This window comes from Chlorocebus sabaeus, chromosome 11, assembly GCF_047675955.1.
Source record: "Chlorocebus sabaeus isolate Y175 chromosome 11, mChlSab1.0.hap1, whole genome shotgun sequence".
In the NCBI taxonomy this organism is placed as follows: domain Eukaryota; kingdom Metazoa; phylum Chordata; class Mammalia; order Primates; family Cercopithecidae; genus Chlorocebus; species Chlorocebus sabaeus.
Genome location: NC_132914.1, coordinates 26,253,141 through 26,273,338, shown reverse-complemented (window position 1 = coordinate 26,273,338; position 20,198 = coordinate 26,253,141). Strand labels below are relative to the sequence as shown.

General features: G+C 37.7%; 1 protein-coding gene across 2 annotated transcripts in view; it reads left to right on the top strand.

Annotated features, from left to right (window-relative positions):
• The window catches only part of LMNTD1 (lamin tail domain containing 1), a 245,139-nt gene that overhangs the window by 147,745 nt on the left and 77,196 nt on the right, over positions 1 to 20,198 (top strand). For both annotated transcript variants that reach the window (XM_073020566.1, XM_073020567.1), the window contains exon 8: positions 8,972 to 9,034. In XM_073020566.1, the coding sequence (XP_072876667.1) occupies positions 8,972 to 9,012 (41 nt within the window). In that variant the 3' untranslated portion in view covers positions 9,013 to 9,034. The remainder of the gene's footprint in view (positions 1 to 8,971; positions 9,035 to 20,198) is intronic.

Sequence of the window (20,198 nt, the reverse complement as noted above, 5' to 3'; positions counted from 1 at the left end):
GGTATTCATCAATTATTTAATGGACAAGTAAATTATAATATGTTCATACAGTCCCACAGGCAATGAAAATGATCTACTGCTACATGCAATAATATCAGTGAATCTCATAAGTGTACTATTGAACAAGAAATGTCAGACAAAAAGGAATGTATATTGAATGATTTTGTGTATATAAAATTCAAAAACATACAATGTTGAACCATAGTGTCAAAGGTCGGAATAATAGTTATCTTTGGGAGAAGAAAGAAGTAATATTTAGAGGTTACCAAAAATGCTTCTAGAACACTGACATGTTCCATTTCTTGATCCAAGTGGTGTTTACAAGTATGTTTTACTGGTTTCACCATATGCTGTAAATTATGATTTGTGAACTTTCTTTCATGTATATTATACTTAAATAAATTTTACTTTAAAAAACATAATAAGCAATAAAAATCAGTAAGGGAAGAAAGCATGGTTCCATTAATGAGCATGGACAGCTTATACACTGACAAGGAAGGACAAAGAAAATCTAAAAAAAAAATACGTTGATGAACTCAAAATGAATATTAATAACATGAAGCTTATTCAGTGCAAGAGAAAAGCAGTCTTAACCATTAATAAGCCTAAACCCATCATTATGTTGCAGTGTCTTGGGAATTAATTTTAATATAGTTTGTCATAGCTCAGTCATTTCCAGAAATACCTCATAGCAGAGAAAGCTAATTGCAGCCCTTAAAATATTCTTCCTTTATACACAAGATTCACAGGTCCAGGGAAATCTAGACACATGGCCCCCAATAATAAGGCCTGTTTTTCTCAGCCTCTGCTGCAAATAGTAGGATTATGTGTCAACATCCTGTATGATGGAATGTGAAAAGAAATTGTGTCTACAACATCTGGATCATGCCCCAGGAGTGTGTGCTCCCCTGTGCCTTCTCTATAGCATGACCATGGGGCTAGAGTTGCCATATTTCAACTGAGAGATGAAGCCATGAGCTGAGGATGGAAGAGCCACCCAAAGTGCCCTGTTCTGGCACATCTCCAGACTGTTAAATGAGAGATAAATACTTTTGTTTAAGCTATTTTTAAGTAGGATCTTTGTGTCTGAGCCAGATGGCCCATTTTTTTTTTTAATTTATTTATTATTATTAAACTTCAAGTTGTAGGGTACATGTGCACAACGTGCAGGTTTGCTACATATGTATACTTGTGCCATGTTGGTGTGCTGCACCCATCAACTCGTCATTTACATCAGGTATAACTCCCAATGCAATCCCTCCCCCCACCCCCCTCCCCATGATAGGCCCCAGTGTGTGATGTTCCCCTTCCCGAGTCCAAGTGATCTCATTGTTCAGTTCCCGCCTATGAGTGAGAACATGCGGTGTTTGGTTTTCTGTTCTTGTGATAGTTTGCTGAGAATGATGGTTTCCAGCTGCATCCATGTCCCTACAAAGGACACAAACTCATCCTTTTTTATGGCTGCATAGTATTCCATGGTGTATATGTGCCACATTTTCTTAATCCAATCTGTCACTGATGGACATTTGGGTTGATTCCAAGTCTTTGCTATTGTGAATAGTGCTGCAATAAACATACGTGTGCATGTGTCTTTATAGCAGCATAATTTATAATCCTTTGGGTATATACCCAGTAATGGGATGGCTGGGTCATATGGTACATCTAGTTCTAGATCCTTGAGGAATCGCCATACTGTTTTCCATAATGGTTGAACTAGTTTACACTCCCACCAACAGTGTAAAAGTGTTCCTATTTCTCCACATCCTCTCCAGCACCTGTTGTTTCCTGACTTTTGAATGATCGCCATTCTAACTGGTGTGAGATGGTATCTCATTGTGGTTTTGATTTGCATTTCTCTGATGGCCAGTGATGATGAGCATTTTTTCATGTGTCTGTTGGCTGTATGAATGTCTTCTTTTGAGAAATGTCTGTTCATATCCTTTGCCCACTTTTTGATGGGGTTGTTTGTTTTTTTCTTGTAAATTTGTTTGAGTGCTTTGTAGGTTCTGGATATTAGCCCTTTGTCAGATGAGTAGATTGCAAAAATTTTCTCCCATTCTGTAGGTTGCCTGTTCACTCTGATGGTAGTTTCTTTTGCTGTGCAGAAGCTTTTTAGTTTAATGAGATCCCATTTGTCAATTTTGGCTTTTGCTGCCTTTGCTTTTGGTGTTTTAGACATGAAGTCTTTGCCCATGCCTATGTCCTGAATGGTACTACCTAGGTTTTCCTCTAGGATTTTTATGGTATTAGGTCTAACATTTAAGTCTCTAATCCATCTTGAATTAATTTTCGTATAAGGAGTAAGGAAAGGATCCAGTTTCAGCTTTCTACTTATGGCTAGCCAATTTTCCCAGCACCATTTATTAAATAGGGAATCCTTTCCCCATTTCTTGTTTCTCTCAGGTTTGTCAAAGATCAGATGGCTGTAGATGTGTGCTATTATTTCTGAGGACTCTGTTCTGTTCCATTGGTCTATATCTCTGTTTTGGTACCAGTACCATGCTGTTTTGGTTACTGTAGCCTTGTAGTATAGTTTGAAGTCAGGTAGCGTGATGCCTCCAGCTTTGTTCTTTTGACTTAGGATTGTCTTGGAGATGCGGGCTCTTTTTTGGTTCCATATGAACTTTAAAGCAGTTTTTTCCAATTCTGTGAAGAAGCTCATTGGTAGCTTGATGGGGATGCCATTGAATCTATAAATTACCTTGGGCAGTATGGCCATTTTCACGATATTGATTCTTCCTATCCATGAGCATGGTATGTTCTTCCATTTGTTTGTGTCCTCTTTTATTTCACTGAGCAGTGGTTTGTAGTTCTCCTTGAAGAGGTCCTTTACATCCCTTGTAAGTTGGATTCCTAGGTATTTTATTCTCTTTGAAGCAATTGTGAATGGAAGTTCATTCCTGATTTGACTCTCTGTTTGACTGTCACTGGTGTATAAGAATGCTTGTGATTTTTGCACATTAATTTTGTATCCTGAGACTTTGCTGAAGTTGCTTATCAGCTTAAGGAGATTTTGGGCTGAGACAATGGGGTTTTCTAAATATACAATCATGTCATCTGCAAACAGGGACAATTTGACTTCTTCTTTTCCTAACTGAATCCCCTTGATTTCTTTCTCTTGCCTGATTGCCCTAGCCAGAACTTCCAACACTATGTTGAATAGGAGTGGTGAGAGAGGGCATCCCTGTCTTGTGCCAGTTTTCAAAGGAAATTTTTCCAGTTTTTGCCCATTCAGTATGATATTGGCTGTGGGTTTGTCATAAATAGCTCTTATGATTTTGAGGTACGTTCCATGAATACCGAATTTATTGAGCGTTTTTAGCATGAAGGGCTGTTGAATTTTGTCAAAAGCCTTTCTGCATCTATTGAGATAATGATGTGGTTCTTGTCTTTGGTTCTGTTTATATGCTGGATTATGTTTATTGATTTGCGAATGTTGAACCAGCCTTGCATCCCAGGGATGAAGCCCACTTGATCATGGTGGATAAGCTTTTTGATGTGCTGCTGAATCCGGTTTGCCAGTATTTTATTGAGGATTTTTGCATCGATGTTCATCAGGGATATTGGTCTAAAATTCTCTTTTTTTGTTGTGTCTCTGCCAGGCTTTGGTATCAGGATGATGTTGGCCTCATAAAATGAGTTAGGGAGGATTCCCTCTTTTTCTATTGATTGGAATAGTTTCAGAAGGAATGGTACCAGCTCCTCCTTGTACCTCTGGTAGAATTCAGCTGTGAATCCATCTGGTCCTGGACTTTTTTTGGTTGGTAGGCTATTAATTATTGCCTCAATTTCAGAGCCTACTATTGGTCTATTCAGGGATTCAACTTCTTCCTGCTTTAGTCTTGGAAGAGTGTAAGTGTCCAGGAAATTATCCATTTCTTCTAGATTTTCCAGTTTATTTGCGTAGAGGTGTTTATAGTATTCTCTGATGGTAGTTTGTATTTCTGTGGGGTCGGTGGTGATATCCCCTTTATCATTTTTAATTGCGTCGATTTGATTCTTCTCTCTTTTCTTCTTTATTAGTCTTGATAGTGGTCTGTCAATTTTGTTGATCTTTTCAAAATACCAACTCCTGGATTCATTGATTTTTTGAAGGGTTTTTTGTGTCTCTATCTCCTTCAGTTCTGCTCTGATCTTAGTTATTTCTTGCCTTCTGCTAGCTTTCGAATGTGTTTGCTCTTGCTTCTCTAGTTCTTTTAATTGCGATGTTAGAGTGTCAATTTTAGATCTTTCCTGCTTTCTCTTGTGGGCATTTAGTGCTATAAAGTTCCCTCTACACACTGCTTTAAATGTGTCCCAGAGATTCTGGTATGTTGTATCTTTGTTCTCATTGGTTTCAAAGAACATCTTTATTTCTGCCTTCATTTCGTTATGTACCCAGTAGTCATTTAGGAGCAGGTTGTTCAGTTTCCATGTAGTTGAGCGGTTTTGATTGAGTTTCTTAGTCCTGAGTTCTAATTTGATTGCACTGTGGTCTGAGAGACAGTTTGTTATAATTTCTGTTCTTGTACATTTGCTGAGGAGTGCTTTACTTCCAATTACGTGGTCAATTTTGGAGTAAGTACGATGTGGTGCTGAGAAGAATGTATATTCTGTTGATTTGGGGTGGAGAGTTCTATAGATGTCTATTAGGTCTGCTTGCTGCAGAGATGAGTTCAATTCCTGGATATCCTTGTTAACTTTCTGTCTCGTTGATCTGTCTAATGTTGACAGTGGAGTGTTGAAGTCTCCCATTATTATTGTATGGGAGTCTAAGTCTCTTTGTAAGTCTCTAAGGACTTGCTTTATGAATCTGGGTGCTCCTGTATTGGGTGCATATATATTTAGGATAGTTAGCTCTTCCTGTTGAATTGATCCCTTTACCATTATGTAATGGCCTTCTTTGTCTCTTTTGATCTTTGATGGTTTAAAGTCTGTTTTATCAGAGACTAGTATTGCAACCCCCGCTTTTTTTGGTTCTCCATTTGCTTGGTAAATCTTCCTCCATCCCTTTATTTTGAGCCTATGTATGTCTCTGCGTGTGAGATGGGTCTCCTGAATACAGCAGACTGATGGGTCTTGACTCTTTATCCAGTTTGCCAGTCTGTGTCTTTTAATTGGAGCATTTAGTCCATTTACATTTAAGGTTAAGATTGTTATGTGTGAACTTGATCCTGCCATTATGATATTAACTGGTTATTTTGCTCATTAGTTGATGCAGTTTCTTCCTAGCCTTGATGGTCTTTACATTTTGGCATGTTTTTGCAATGGCTGGTACCGGTTGTTCCTTTCCATGTTTAGTGCTTCCTTCAGGGTCTCTTGTAAGGCAGGAGATGGCCCATTTTTTAACCAGTAGCCAATTAAGAGAAACTAAATCAGCTACTGGTTAAAAAGAAGAAAAAAAAAATCACAGCCAGAGCAGACATTTTTAAGATAATTAGGTGAATTTGAATACAGAATAAATATTAGACATTGATTCATTGTTCTTTTCTTAGGTGTGTTAATTGTGTTGTGGTTATATTGGTTATTCTTAGGAGATTCATATTGAAATCTTACTCTCTAATGGTCTGGTCATGTAGGCATATATGATAGATATAAGATAATATGTCTGGGCACGGTAGCTCACACCTGTATTCCCAGCACTTTGGGAGGCCGAGGTGGGTGCATCACTTAAGGTCAGGAGTTAGAGACCAGCCTGGCCAACATGGTGAAACCCTGTTTCTACTAAAAATACAAAATTAGCAAGGTGTGGTGGACCATGCCTGTAATCCCAGCTACTCGGGAGGCACAAGAATTGCTTGAACCCTGGAGGTGGAGATTACAGTGAACCAAGATCGTGCCATTGCACTCCAGCCTGGGCAACAACAGCAAAACTCCATTTCAAAAAATAAATAAGATATTGCAAATATGGCAAATATTAATGATTAAATCTGGGTGATAAGTTTACAAATTTGTTTGTATTATTCATTGACATTTTCTGTGTGTTTAAATTTTTCACAACAAAAAATTGAAATAGTAAAATAAATAAGACAGATCTTTTTAATAGAATCTAGTATGTACCAGGAGCTGTTAGAGCACAAAGGCAGGGCCCTGAGTACAGCAAGGAGTCATCAGAATGAAGGCTAACGGCTCTTTAACACAGCAGATAGGTTTGCACTGTGTTGCCATTATTCATCCTATACCTAGAGAGAATGTGCTTTCTTCTTGCTCAGATTAGCTTGTAGATTATTGACAACTTTGCCAGTGTTCTTCTGTAATTCAGGTCAAATGACAGAAACTAGTCTGAAAATAGTATTTTGCATTGTTTTGAATTGATAGTGTGAGCATGCTCAGTTTCATGCATTTTATTTGTTCATGGTTGAATGCACTTTGCCTGTCTTCTGCGATCCATCTCGTACACTGCAGTGGAATTCATATTAATTGTGGACTCTGCACCTGCTACTGTCTTCTATGCAAATGTTATCATAGTAATAATAATGATGATGTTTCTTTGTTTCTGAGTGTGGCAAAGCCACACTGTGAAAAACTAACTGCTAGAAAACAAATATAAGCAGAACACAGATAACCTTATGCAGGAATGAAACACTTAAAATCTCATCAACGTGAGATCCATATTAAGATCGCATCTATAGAATTTTACTTAAGCTGGACTGTGGGCTCGTTATAATTTAATAGATCTGACTTATCTGTCTTCCGATCAAAGTATCTTTTTCCCATAAGAAACTGCCTCCAGTACAAGTTTGAGATTTTTTAGTTTTTCTTTGTATATTCCTCAGATTGGTATCTGTTCTGTTTATTGATGTTTGCCTGTACTGCATGGTTTAAATTTGTCAGACTAAGAATTTGGAATTACATCACGTTTCTGTGAATAGGCAGAATATTAGTCAATATTATATACATATAAACATATATGGCTAAATTAGTCAATGACATAGCTAGAAATTACATGAATTAATGTATTAAAAAAGTTAAACAAAAAAAATCTGACTATCCAGAGGGATAGAAAAAACTAATTACTATAGTGGACCACTTATCATCAGACTGAGTAGAAAACAATAATTTGAAGGAACATTGCAAAATACTAAGGAGTCCTGTCCATGGTCTATTATCAAATAATTGTACCAAAAATTAGAAGCTTTTATATGAAGGAAATTTTTGATACCTCATATATTCAAAAATAGTAATTTTTCCCTTCTCTTGCTTACTTTCAGAAAATGTAGATTAAAAAGTCACCATATTTCTGCAGGACTTTTTAAAAAAAGAATAGACAAGTAAGAACAATTTATGTGCTGCTTCTTACAGTTGAAACAAAGGTTTCTTTAATGGCTGAATAATGAATTCCAAAGTATTAGTCTTAGTAACAGAATAATTAGGCAACATTATGACCAGATATTTTATTTCAAAACATTTCAATATTACAAAACAAATGTTTTAAATTGTCCTTTAGTTATGAAAGATTGTAACCTTCTTTACAGAAATAGATACCCATTTCTTTACACAAGTAAAAAGTATGATTTCAGAAATTCAGGGGATTCAGATTAAAGTTACTAGGTGCTAAATGCTTGAGGCTCAAAAAAACAAACAAAAAAAAAAACAAAAAAAACAAAAATTGCCATTACCCACTGACATGGAAACAGACAGACACCACTACTACTGACAGTCCTGTCATTCAATTTCAAAACTTATAGATAGGAATGTTCTACAATGATTGTAACTCTAAAATACAGAGTACACCATTTCTTAAGGATAAACTTTCAAGGTACAATTGAAAACCTTTGTTCTCAGATTAGTCAGTCTGAAAGGACATACATAAAATATTTACAAGGTCTATTTCGTGCCAACAAACTGCTCTAGAAGATTAGCCAGAGTCTTCTTATATCTAAGCCACTGCTTATAGTAAGGAAAATATCTTAGAAGCCTATTTATATTAGAATATATAAACTTACTATTTAGCAAGTTTATACTGTGATGTGCCAAACAGCATCCTGTTTCTTTAGATTCAGAATCCTATTTATGGCTAAGAAAATCACCGTGATAACCAGAAACACTCTTGATTTTTGTTAATCTTCCTTTCACTTCCAGCTTTGAATATTGTTTCTCTGTAATAAAATACTAGCAATTTAACTTGATAATCTTCTAAGCTTTTATAGAAAAAGGCAGGCTTAGGTATGACTGAGGAGATTTTCCTGTTTTGTTTTGTTTTGTTTTGTTTTTCCAAAGGAGCTCATTATTGTCTATACCTAGGATGTTATTTTGTTTTCTTGCCTTTCGTTTTACAGGAATAAAAATAACACTCGTCTTTGGTCTAGAAGTAATTTGTACTTGGTATCATTCAATTCAACACTATTTCAGTTTAATACACTTGCTTCGTTCCTGGAAATTATGTTTAAACAAAGTGACTTTCAATTCCTGCTTAAGTACATGAGAGTGAGGAAGGCCACCATATCTGTCACCTCATTCATCACCAGGCTGGGGTTGACTGACACAGCAGGCAAAGCATCATCCCCTTCTGTCACATCCCTCCTGGTGCAGCCGATTGCTGGACCTCCCTCCCCTAGCTACTTTGTCATTATGGCAGTTCTACATATAGAAAGCATTTGAGAAATTTTACAGGCTGGTAAAATTATCCTGCAAATCTCCATTTTAAAAAATATATCTTCCAGATGGATATTTTTTGTCTCAAAGTTTTGACTAATTATGTCCTGAAATATATGGTTCCTTTTAAAATGATTCATTGGAAATTTGAACTTCATAAGAATCAAATAATTACTTTTCAGGTGGTTTTTAAACCACTTGTTTCGAGTCTCCACTAAATACTATCCTTAAGCCACAGATTTCTTCTTCAAGTGAAAGAAAATCCTTTTGTTGTTAGCTTATTCCAGGATTTGTTTTAACATGAAATATCAATATTTGGAATACTGGACTGAACTCTTGCCCCTCCCTACTTATCCTCTCTCCTTTTTTTTTTTTTTTTTTTTTTTTTAATTTTCAGGGACTAAGAAAAAGAAGACATCTGAGTCCCAAAAGCAATAAGCAGTCAACTCAACCTTTAAAGGTAAGTGACAGTATTGCAAATTTGCTTTCTCAACAGAAAAATAATATGACTAAAGTAATTGGCAGAAATGTCTTTGAAAGTCATCAGAACATGGGTTGTCCTTATAAATTCCATAGTCACTAATTTTCTGTTAAATATTTATGTTGCCTTTAGAGCCATCAGTTTTTGTCTTCACGTTGAATGATAAGCTTTCTAAGAATGGGAAATTGGAAATGTCACATTACTTTTTGCCCCATATCCTCAATTTATCCTTGGTGATGGATAAGTAATGAGCCCTTGAACTCCAGAGTCACTTCAAACACTCAAAAAACAACTCTGCAACTACACCAGTACATTTTAATTCCTATGAGCAAGAGAGTATTAATTACTTCACAGAAATCATTCTGGCTAATGAGACTGCAGCTATTCTCACTTGCTAAATGATATTGTATCATTTAAAGAGTCAATTCCTATGTTGCCTCATCTCTTTTTCATGATGATGTCAACTAAGTAATTGATGAATATCTCAACAAAGTTGGTGTTCTGTCTTTTAAGTGGCTGAGTTTAAATGTTTCCCTAAATAGCTAATGACAAGGTGGTGTTTTGATGAAGATTCCTTTTGTTTGATGTCTTTCTCTAGTTCACATTCTTTGCTGCCCTGGTTCACTGCTGGTCTATTTATAGGTTTTCTTGTTTGTTTTTTCTGCCTAGGCTTTCTATTCATTCCTTGACTTAAGATGAAAACTATAGCCACCTGAACCCTAACTTGCTGGTATTCTGGACTCTTCTGGTAGAAATGACTTAATTTTACTACTCCATACAGCCTGCTGGCTCTCTGGGTTTCTCCAGCTCTCCTCATGTATGCACAAGCCTTTCAGGTTCTATCTGACTGCTCAGCTGTCCAGTTTTATTCATCCTGTCTCTCCCTAGATTTTCCCTAAGTGTCATCTTCTATTTTTCTGAAAGTCAACTACTCTTTGACAAGCCCACTCTCTCCATTCCTATAGCATCATATTCTTGAACTGCCAACTTCCTAAAAATGTGATAGCCACAACTTCTCTATTCAAAGCCTCCTTCACAGACACTTCTAGGACATTGGGACTGAAAAGGGACTTATCCAACCATTTTCCTTTAGGGTAAAGGAAATTGCAGTCTGAAGAGGTGAATTACCAAAATTAACCAGTAATTGACCACAAAGCCAGAACTAATCCCAAGGTATTTTAATGGCAAAGAATTGTATTCCAGGGAGCCAAGAATTCAGACTTGGCTCCTAGTAATATAGTTCTTGTTCCCAGAGATCTTGAGTTATGTCTACCTGGTGATCGATTTCCTTCAGTTGCCATACGCTTTAGTAGTGTGCAATTGAAATGCAAAGAATGAGGTCTGAAATCTGCCTAGGCATTTAGCAACAACACTTCAATAATTTGATTGCGCTTCACTCTCTGTAGCCAGAGAGAATTCTACTGAATTTGCATATGAGTTGGAAAAGGGACATTTTATTGTATACAAAAAAAAAATGAATTTTGCTTTTGTTTGGTTGGAAAGAATGTTCTGAATCATCCCATTGGATATTAAATAACATAATTTGGCAGAGGTTTTTAGCCTTTGTTGATCTTCCTCCATTATTATTTTGCTTAACTACCATGATAAAAGACTTGTTCATTGATCCTCTCTGTGGTAGCTTTGATTTTTTTAAAAAGCTACCCACCCTGTTTTGAAAAGTTCTGGGCCTCCTAAGATGCCTTACTTCTGTTTTCTCAGAGCTCCCACCCTCATCTGGTGGTATCTTCAGGGTGGATCATCAATGTGCCCTTCCCTGTGCCCTTCTGAAGCCTTACTGGGAGCAAAATTTTACTTATTCAGTTTAACTGTTCATGAGTGGATGACTTATCTGTTGCAATCAGCTCCTGAGTCGGACTTGTCAGTTTGTGGAAAATTGTTCAGAGATGAAGCAATTGTTTGTTTGGTTCTTACTGGTATTCGTGAGCATCCTTGGCAACTTGTAATGCCGTACATTTGGATAGCATTTCATGGCTGGCCGTGCATGGTGGCTCACACCTGTAATCCCAGCACTCTGGGAGGCTGAGGCAGGTGGATCACGAAGTCAGGAGATCGAGACCATCCTGGCTAACACGGTGAAACCCCATCTCTACTAAAAATACAAATAAATCAGCTGGGCATGGTGGTGGACGCCTGTAGTCCCAGCTACTCAGGAGACCTAGCCAGGGGAATGGCATGAACCCGGGAGGCGGAGCTTGCAGTGAGCCGACATCGCGCCACTGCACTCCAGCCTGGGCAACAGAGCAAGACTCCATCTTAAAAAAAAAAAAAAAAAAAGCAAGCATTTCATGGCTTTACATCATGTCACTTGAGCCTTTGAGGTAGGCAGGGCTGATACTATCTCTAATTTATAGCTAAAGAATCTTTAGCTCAGAGAGATTAAGTGACTAGTCCAAAGTCATTTAGATAGTAAGTGGCAAAGTTAAGACTAGAATCGCAACCTGAGGCCACTCTGCTAATTAACCTTTAAGATTGTCTTTGTCTTTTTTCCCCTCTCAAATTTGTCTGAAAGAAAGAGACACTGCACATTTAGAAGCAGGACCAGAAGAAACATTTCCATTCACAAAAGGAGGAGTGGGTTACCACTGTTCCAAACTGCAAGAAAGATTTAGGTTCTAGTTCTAAAATTGCTAATTTAACAGAATGCCAATTACAGAGACAAACAAGCAAATGAAAGTTCGATCTCATGGCTGGGCACAGTGGCTCACACCTGTAAACCCGGCACTTTGGGAGGCTGAGGCAGGTGGATCACTTGAGGTCAGGAGCTCAAAACCAGCCTGGCCAACAGGTGAAACCCCGTCTCTACTAAAAATATAAAAATTAGCCGGGCATGGTTGCACATTCCTGTAGTTCCAGCTACTCGAGAGGCTGAGGCAAGAGAAATGCTTGAACCCGGGAGGCAGAGGCTGCAGTGAGCTGAGATCGCGCCACTGCGCTCCAGCCTGGCCAACAGAGTAAGCCTCTGTCTAAAACAACAACAACAAAAAGCAAACAAACAAAAACAAAGTTCAATCTTGAGTTTACTTGACCACTAATCACATTTCTATGCAACAACTGATTAAAAGCATGCAGTGTGCTCAGAGTCAGGCTCTCAAACGCTCTCCTTGCTCAGTACCTTACAAAGAATGTGTGGGCATTCTGTTGTGTGACTAATGAACAGTGTCTGTGGGCGAAGCCACAAAACAGAACTTTTTGTAAGTTAGAGAATTCTGGAAAGGCCAGGTAATTTTCCTATGTGGCTGCCACCTGTCGTGTGAACTTTTAGACTTGCTAGGAAACACTGAGGATTCTCAAAAAAAATTATTAAAATGGAAGAAAGAGCAGGGGAACAAATGGCTCTTGTTACAGATCACCAGAACTGTCCTCAAGAGTATGCAATTGCTTAGGACCCATAGAAAGCACCAAGATTGCAAATACAGCGTATAAACTCACAACCAGTAAACATTTTTACACATAGGAGGCATTCCTAATAAAAGTGCTGCTGATAGAGTCTTTCTATGAACTGAGCTATGTTCACGCATCTCTTACTGTCCTCAGTGGTCTAAACTGGACCGTCCAAACATGGGATGTCCTTCTAGCCCTCCAAGGAGTGTTCCTTGGGACCTGACAAGAAGCTTTTATAACAGTTTCTCATGGGGCCACTTTTTGTGAGTGAGGAGTTGGTATCTAACAGCCAGGAGAGAGGGACTAACACTTAGTGCTCTTTCATGTGAAACCCGCCCTAAAGGAGTTGTAAAAGTCTAATAGTTACGTTTTCTGATATCAGTGTTTTCTATCTCGACTTTGTGGCATATTCCTTCAATCTCTGCACTGATAATATGTTTCTCCTCTCAGCCCCAAACTGATCTATCAATTTCCAAAATTTTTCAGTCAGTTGAAATTTCATGAGGTTTTTTTTTCCCCACAACCTACTTCTTTCAAAGAAGTGTGGTGTGTACTTCTTATTAGTTACCCTGTTCTTGTTTTCCCAGCTTTACCTTTATGGTGTCAAGGCCCAGTATGGAAGAGTAAAAAGACCTGCAATCTAGGCTCCTTGCTATGCTGGTCAAAGACATTCCATAACTTAAAGAAAATCAAATGCCTGAGCAAACATAGCGGGTTCCACTTTCGTAGAGGAGGCATAGAACACAAACATCTCAGGCTGTAACGCCTCCTGCTAGGACTTCTACAGAAAATTCAAGCCTGCTGTACATAGGAAAATAAAGCTTGCTTTTTTTTTTTCTATCACACTTTAAGTATGTTACCTGGTTTCTTTCAAGTCTGGGGCATCCCTGAAATATTTAAAGGAAAAGATAATTAGGTACTACTCAAGTACCACCAAGAAGAAAATGAAGGGTGTGAAAATGGGTCAGTAAACTGGCTGCCTCAAACCATTTTGATCTCCATATTCAAGACCAGAAGTAAACAGTATCCATGTCCAGATAATGAAATATAATAGCTCAGCTACTAGGCATCAAAGAGCCCTGATCATCATAAATCACCATTAAACTGTAAACTAAACAAGTGCACATTACAGAGTTGAGTTCACAGGGCGAAAAAAATGAATAATCCTTTCACCTTGGCAAAAGTTGAGTTCTCATAAAAATAATTTCCTCCCATGGCTGGGCACTGTGGCTCATGCCTGTAATCCCAACACTTTGGGAGGCCAAGGTGGGAGTCCAAGACCAGCCTGGGAAACATAGTGAAACTCTGTCACTACAAAAAAAATGTAAAAACAGCTGGGTGTGTTGGCACATGCCTGTAGTCCCACTTACTTGAGAGGCTGAGGCTAGAGGATCATTTGAGGCCAAGAGGTTAAGGCTGCAGTGAGCTAGGATCATGCCACTGCACTCCAGCCTGGGCAGCAGAGCCAGACCCTGTCTGAAAAGACAACAAAAAAGAAGTTCTTTCCTGCTCTTACTGTCGTGCATCTGTATGATCAAGACCTGATGACTCTGGGTCTTCATTTAAGGTTAATATGAATGGAAAGACTCTGAACACCTCTACTTCATATTGCGATAACAATTGAAGCATGCTTCCAGTCAGAATTACATTTCACCATGCATTGCCACTTATTTTTTTGCTCAGGACAATAATATCCAAGTCTAGAGAAAATGAAGATGCCTAGCATGTTGCAACCAACCTTCATCACACAGGAGAGGAAGCCAGCAGCAAGCAAGCAAGAAAATAGTTTCTTTTAGAAAAAAAAAAAATTCCTTTGGACTTTACCGTCACCATTTCTGAAAGAAAAAGCTAGAGTTAGTGGACAAGTTAAAGTATTTGTTTTCTAAGCCGTTGAGAAAAAAGCACTGGTCAAAAGCAAAACCAGCACAGTCTTTATTTTGTTCACATGAAGTGCCCTTGTGACTTCAGTCTTTTATACTCCACCCAACTATCAGGTCTACAACTTCCACAGTTTCTGCACATGCATTTTCCAAAAGCATAGTGTCAGGAATTATAAATCTTGGAGTCTGTCTGATTCTCTACAGTTGGAATCTGTCTCCTTGAAGTATGGGGTTAATTCAGATTCCTAATGAAATAATAAGTTCAATTTCTATGGAGTAACCAGCTGGGAGTTTTTAAACCTGCCTACACATCTAAAATTTGCCAAAAAAGTCTCACCTTTCAGCTTGTGATACTTACTATGTGCAAAATCCCACGGACACAAACAGAAAATGACAAAGGAACAAAAATATTTTAATTAAATAATATAATGGAGCTACCTTTTAAAAATGCCATCCTCAGTCCCTATAGCTATCTTATTCTATCCCTGTCAACAGTCTAAACGTTTAAAAAATGAAATATGCCCATTATTAATGTTGACCCTATTTGTAGTGAGAAGGTAAGATTGCTTCAGATTCTGTGACAATATCCTGTCTATACCTTGTAGCTCTATTTAAATTGATTTATGTATCTTTATATAGCATATACAGGACAATATGGTGCATACTTTCTTGGAGTTTGAGGAGAAAGAGAAAAGTGAGAATTTTTCCCCAATATCTTCTTTTAAAAGATTAAGAGTAAAATAACCCAAAAATTTTATCAGTGGTGACCATGAAGAGAAACTCATTGAGTTCTGTTGGTTTATTACACCCAAGCACCAAGAGCTAAAAATATATTTTTTAAAATATGCCAAGGGATTCAAACAGGTTTTGTTTTGTTTTGTTTTTGTTTTTTTGAGATGAAGTCTCACTCTGTTGCCCAGGCTGAAGTGCCATGGTGTGATCTCCACTCACTGCAGCCTCCGCCTCCCAGGTTCAAGTGATTCTCCTGCCTCAGCCTCCCGAGCAACTGGGATTACAGGCGTCTGCCACCCTGATCGGCTAATTTTTGTATTTTTAGTAGCGACGAGGTTTCATCATCTTAGCCAGGCTGGTCTCCTATTCCTGACCTCAGGTGATCTGCCCGCCTTGGACCCCAAAAGCGCTGGGATTACAGGCGTGAGCCACCATGCCCTGCCCAAACATAAGCTTTTGTTGCAGGACTTTTCCTTAGTTTAGCTAAAGATAGGGATCTTGTCTGTTCCACAGCCATGAAAATTTAGGCTCGCAGATGGTTAAAGGGTGAGTAAAGCAGGGTTTCATTGGGTGAAAAGGGGGTTAAATGGGGGAAACAGGGATCCTCTGCAAGGCCACAGTCCCCTGCTAGAGTGCTTCCCGCCAGGCGTTGGAATACCAGGTTCCACACAGGAAGAGGCGGGACCCGTCTCTTCGCCGCAAAGGGCCGAACCCAAGGCTCCACCTCAGTGGCAGGCTGGTTGGAGTTTCTCCAGGGAACCCCTCCCACCTGGCCGTCTCACTTTTATACTAGTGTTCATAGAATATTATTGACAAAAGCCCAAAAATAGAAACAACACGTGTCCATCGACAGGTGAATGGATTTTAAAAATCTGGTGTATGAAATGTTATTCAGTTATTAAAAAAAAAAAAATGAAGTTCTAATACATGCTACAACGTGGATAAACTTGGAAACATGATGTTAAATGAGATAAGCCATACATAAAAGGATAAATATTATGTAATTTCACTTATCTGAATAAAAAATGCATAGAGATGGAAAGTATAACAGAGTTTACTAGGGCTGGGCTGGGAAGGGGAGAATGAAAGCTATTATTTAATGGGTACAGAGTCTCTGTTGGAGATGATGAAAAATGTTCAGGAAATGGATAGAGGTGATGGCTACACAACATTGTGAATGTACTTCATGCCACTGAATTGTACATTAAAAAGGTTAAAATGGTTTACAAAGTACTTCTAATAAAATATAACTAGTATTTCCAAGATGGAAAAAAATAATATTCTAGTCTCAAGCATCTGAGAAGATATCCATTGCTCAACAAAACAACTTTACATATACTTTCTGGTTATATTTCAGCATAAATATTTTCTTGTTGCTGGGCCACACCATTCACATTATTTCCTCATTTTTGGACACTCCAGAGCAGACTTGTACATTTTCAGAAAACTGTCAATAACACTTTTTGCCACTTTGCACCATTAAGTGTTATCTTTGAATCATATGTTGGCCAAATCGTGTAGACTGTTCTGTTTTTTTCATGGTTACTATAGAAACTGCAGTCATAATGTTTTGAAGAGACTAGCAGGAAATTTAAGAGTGCACAATAAAAGTTAACTTATTTCATGGTTTAAAATTTCTTCCAGCTGTCTCCATTTGTGATGATTATCATGTTCACATTGGGAGTATAAACATACAACCAAAAGGGCTCTGGTGACTATGGCCAATAAGCCATCTCACCCCTCACAGACTTCCCTCCCAACCTCCTTCTCTCAAAGATTTGTAATAGGAACACGTGAAACAAGTGGTATGTAAGGTTCAGGTGTTTTCAATTATTTCCCTCCTATGAACAGAGGTTTCCTGGATCCAAAACATGTTTCAGCTCAAAGGGTTTTCCTTATTTTTGAAGATGGTATCGTCTCAGGAAACTTTGATCTACATATCTCTGATTCACCAATGCTTCATTAAGAAAGCATCTCCTCGGAGCTCTTCTACACAATTATTTCCTCCATGAGTGGCCAAAAATGTGGTACATTTAAGTATGTCTTTTGTAAAGTGTGCTCTTAGAAAGTATATAACCTTTGCCCTTGCAAGAAAGAGAAATGAATGCTCAGCACTGGGATTTGTGGTAGATTCCTTGTCAGTTACATCACCACAGAGCATTTCAGCACAATGCCTCCACTATCTTCCTGCTCAGGGACTGTCACTCTCCCTCTAGTATGGCATAGGTGAGGGAAGATAGACTCATCTCTGATGGTATAAATAATTAACTGCCTAAATGTTGTTGGTCATGCAAGACAATTCAGGGATTATAAAGAAAGAATGTGTTTCTGCGGCATTTTATTTTCCTAAGTTTCTATGAATAAAAAGCTAAAAGATTGATTTTTAGGTTTCAACAGCCTTAGATAGCAATGGGCTTTATCTTATGGTTTCAGAAATTTGCCACTTCATCAATGCCCTCTGCAAGTTAGCAGCAGCACTCTGTTTATAAATATCTTGCAGGAATTGTGAGCATTACTTCATTAACATTTGAATGAGCAGCATTAATAATATTCATTTTAGGGAAACAAATTCATCTACAGATGGATGAACTAGATGAATACAATGAAAAATAAATCCAAAACTTTACCTACTGCTTTATACTCCCAAATGGATAAACATTTTAAACTATCCTGCCTCCACACACTCACACACACATGCACACACTTTATGATTTTGGCAGGAAATAGTAAAAGAAAATATGAAATGGTAAGCACTGGTCCTATGATAATGTTTTTGATTAATTACCAAAGAGCTTTGAAAAGAAATCCAAATTTTCAGATAAGTATCAGGGCTAGAGTTCTTTTAGAGGGCAAACTTTTGCTATTCTTGGCCCTTACTCCAGTGTCTAAGTAGAGGAAACATTAGCATTTAACCAATCTAAGTTTTACATTCATAATAACAATACAACTTTGCAGCAGCTGTTGCTCAAAGAGCACAAAGCTTCAGTTAAACAGGATGAATAAGTTCTGGAAATCTATTTTACAGCCTGGTGACAGTTAATAATAATGTATTGTAGACTTGAAGTTGCTTAAAGAGTAGATCGTGTTATGTTTTCGCCATAAAACAAATGTTAAGTATGTAAGCATAAATATTATTTTGATTGAATTAATCATTTCACAATATATACATACCTCAAAATACCATGTTGTACACTGTAAATGTATACTATTTTTATTTTTCAATCCTATCTTAATAAAGCTGGGGGGAAACAACTAATATGACTTTGTGCTTAGGTAATATAGATGGTTACCACTCAATTATCTATGATTATGAAAGTACTCACTTAAAATATATCTATATAGATTTATTCATAATCATATTCTTTGGAATACATTATAGTGACAAACCAGAGACAAGTAGAAATTTTGTTTTATTTTTGAGGTTTTGCTTTCCTAAACTTTTACTTTTCATAGGCTAAAGATAGTTTCACTATATTCAATGCCATAAGATTATCAGCCTGTTATTTAAATTTTACAGCAATATGAAAAAATGTAAAACTTTTGGAATTGTTTGAGAACAGTATTATTCTGTCCTAAATAACTTACATATGTATCTGGACTGTGGTCCTGAAAATGAGGGAAAGCTTCTCTAAATAAGAAGTCAATATGATTACGAAGTTACCAAATTTTACCTTAATATCAACAGATTGCAGAGGTCAGTAATAAAACTCTTTTCTACCTTCTATCTGCATAGCACATTGTATTTTATATTAGTCAATGAATAGAGTTCAGACAGAAGGAGCAATGTAGTCACCAGGAGCATAACTACCACAAGAAATGGTTTTCAAGTTTATGTCTTATGCCTCCTACTAATGGAGAAAACAGGAAGCCTCCTGGATAGGTTGGGGTGGGAAAGGAATCTACTTCCAAGACTCCCCATTCACATGGTTGGCAAAGTGGTCCTGACAGCACATTCCTATCCACAACGTCCTCTCCTTAAGGCAGCTTGGGCTTCCTCACACCTGGTCCCTAGGTTCCAAGGGTGAGTGGCCTAGAAACAGGAAGTGGGAGCTGCCTATTTCTTAGGGTATGGATGCAGAAACCAACAACATCCCTCAGACATGTTCTATCAGTCAAGCAGTTACAGAGCCTAGGTTCAAAGGGAGGGAAAATAGACCTCACCTCTCTGTAGAAGGCCTGGCAAAGGATTGTGTGCCATTTAAAGCCCATTATTATTTGTAAATTGCCAACCAATTACACACTATCAACTTGATCTTGCCTTTCTAAATGCACTGAGAATGGGAATGTCTGCCCCAATCACTGACAATAAATATATTCCAAAGTCCACCCCAAATTCAGTTGGTGGACCCATTGAATCCTGATGTTTCAAAGAATCAGAACAGGGAAGAAACTATGGCATTTTATGTTTTGGGTGGGTATATAGTGAATTTAATTGAAATAAGGAGAATCTGTTTGAATATTTCTCTGAAGCAACAATTGGTTCTACAGATTATAAATTAACTCTTAATTCCTTTCACCACCCTTCCAGGGCTCCTCCACATCTTTCCCTCTTCCTTTAGTCACTAAAATCCACTAGGATTAGCTGGAGATATACTGTGATGGGCTTGTAGTTTTGTTTAGTTTTTACCTTTCGAGCTTATTTTTCCCTGTTATGCATTGTAATCACCAGATATTTTTTGAGCATCTATTATACACTAAGCATGAAAATAATGTGTAAGAATAATACATTGTTCATGCCTTTAAGGAAGTCATAGACCAGTGGGAAAGACACTTGTAACCAAATATTTAAAGAATCATAGAAGTACTATAACAAAACTAAATACAAGACCCTGAGGGTTCTTTGAAGAAAAATAATTGCAGATAGATGCCAAGGAGCTGATTTTAAGAGAAAGGCTAGATGTTTCAGGCTAATGGAGAAAAGGAAGGCTGATCAGGACATGCAGCAAATACATGAAACACACTGGGCAGCTTTAAGGAATGGTCATTTATATTGGTACATTTAGAATATGGAATAAAAGAAGGAACAAGGAGATGAGTCCAGAGAGGTAGATTGAGTTACATCGTGAGCTTTGTATTCTGGGGCCAAGTGGGAAGAGAAAGAGTAATCCTGGCTTCTCCTTTGGAATCTA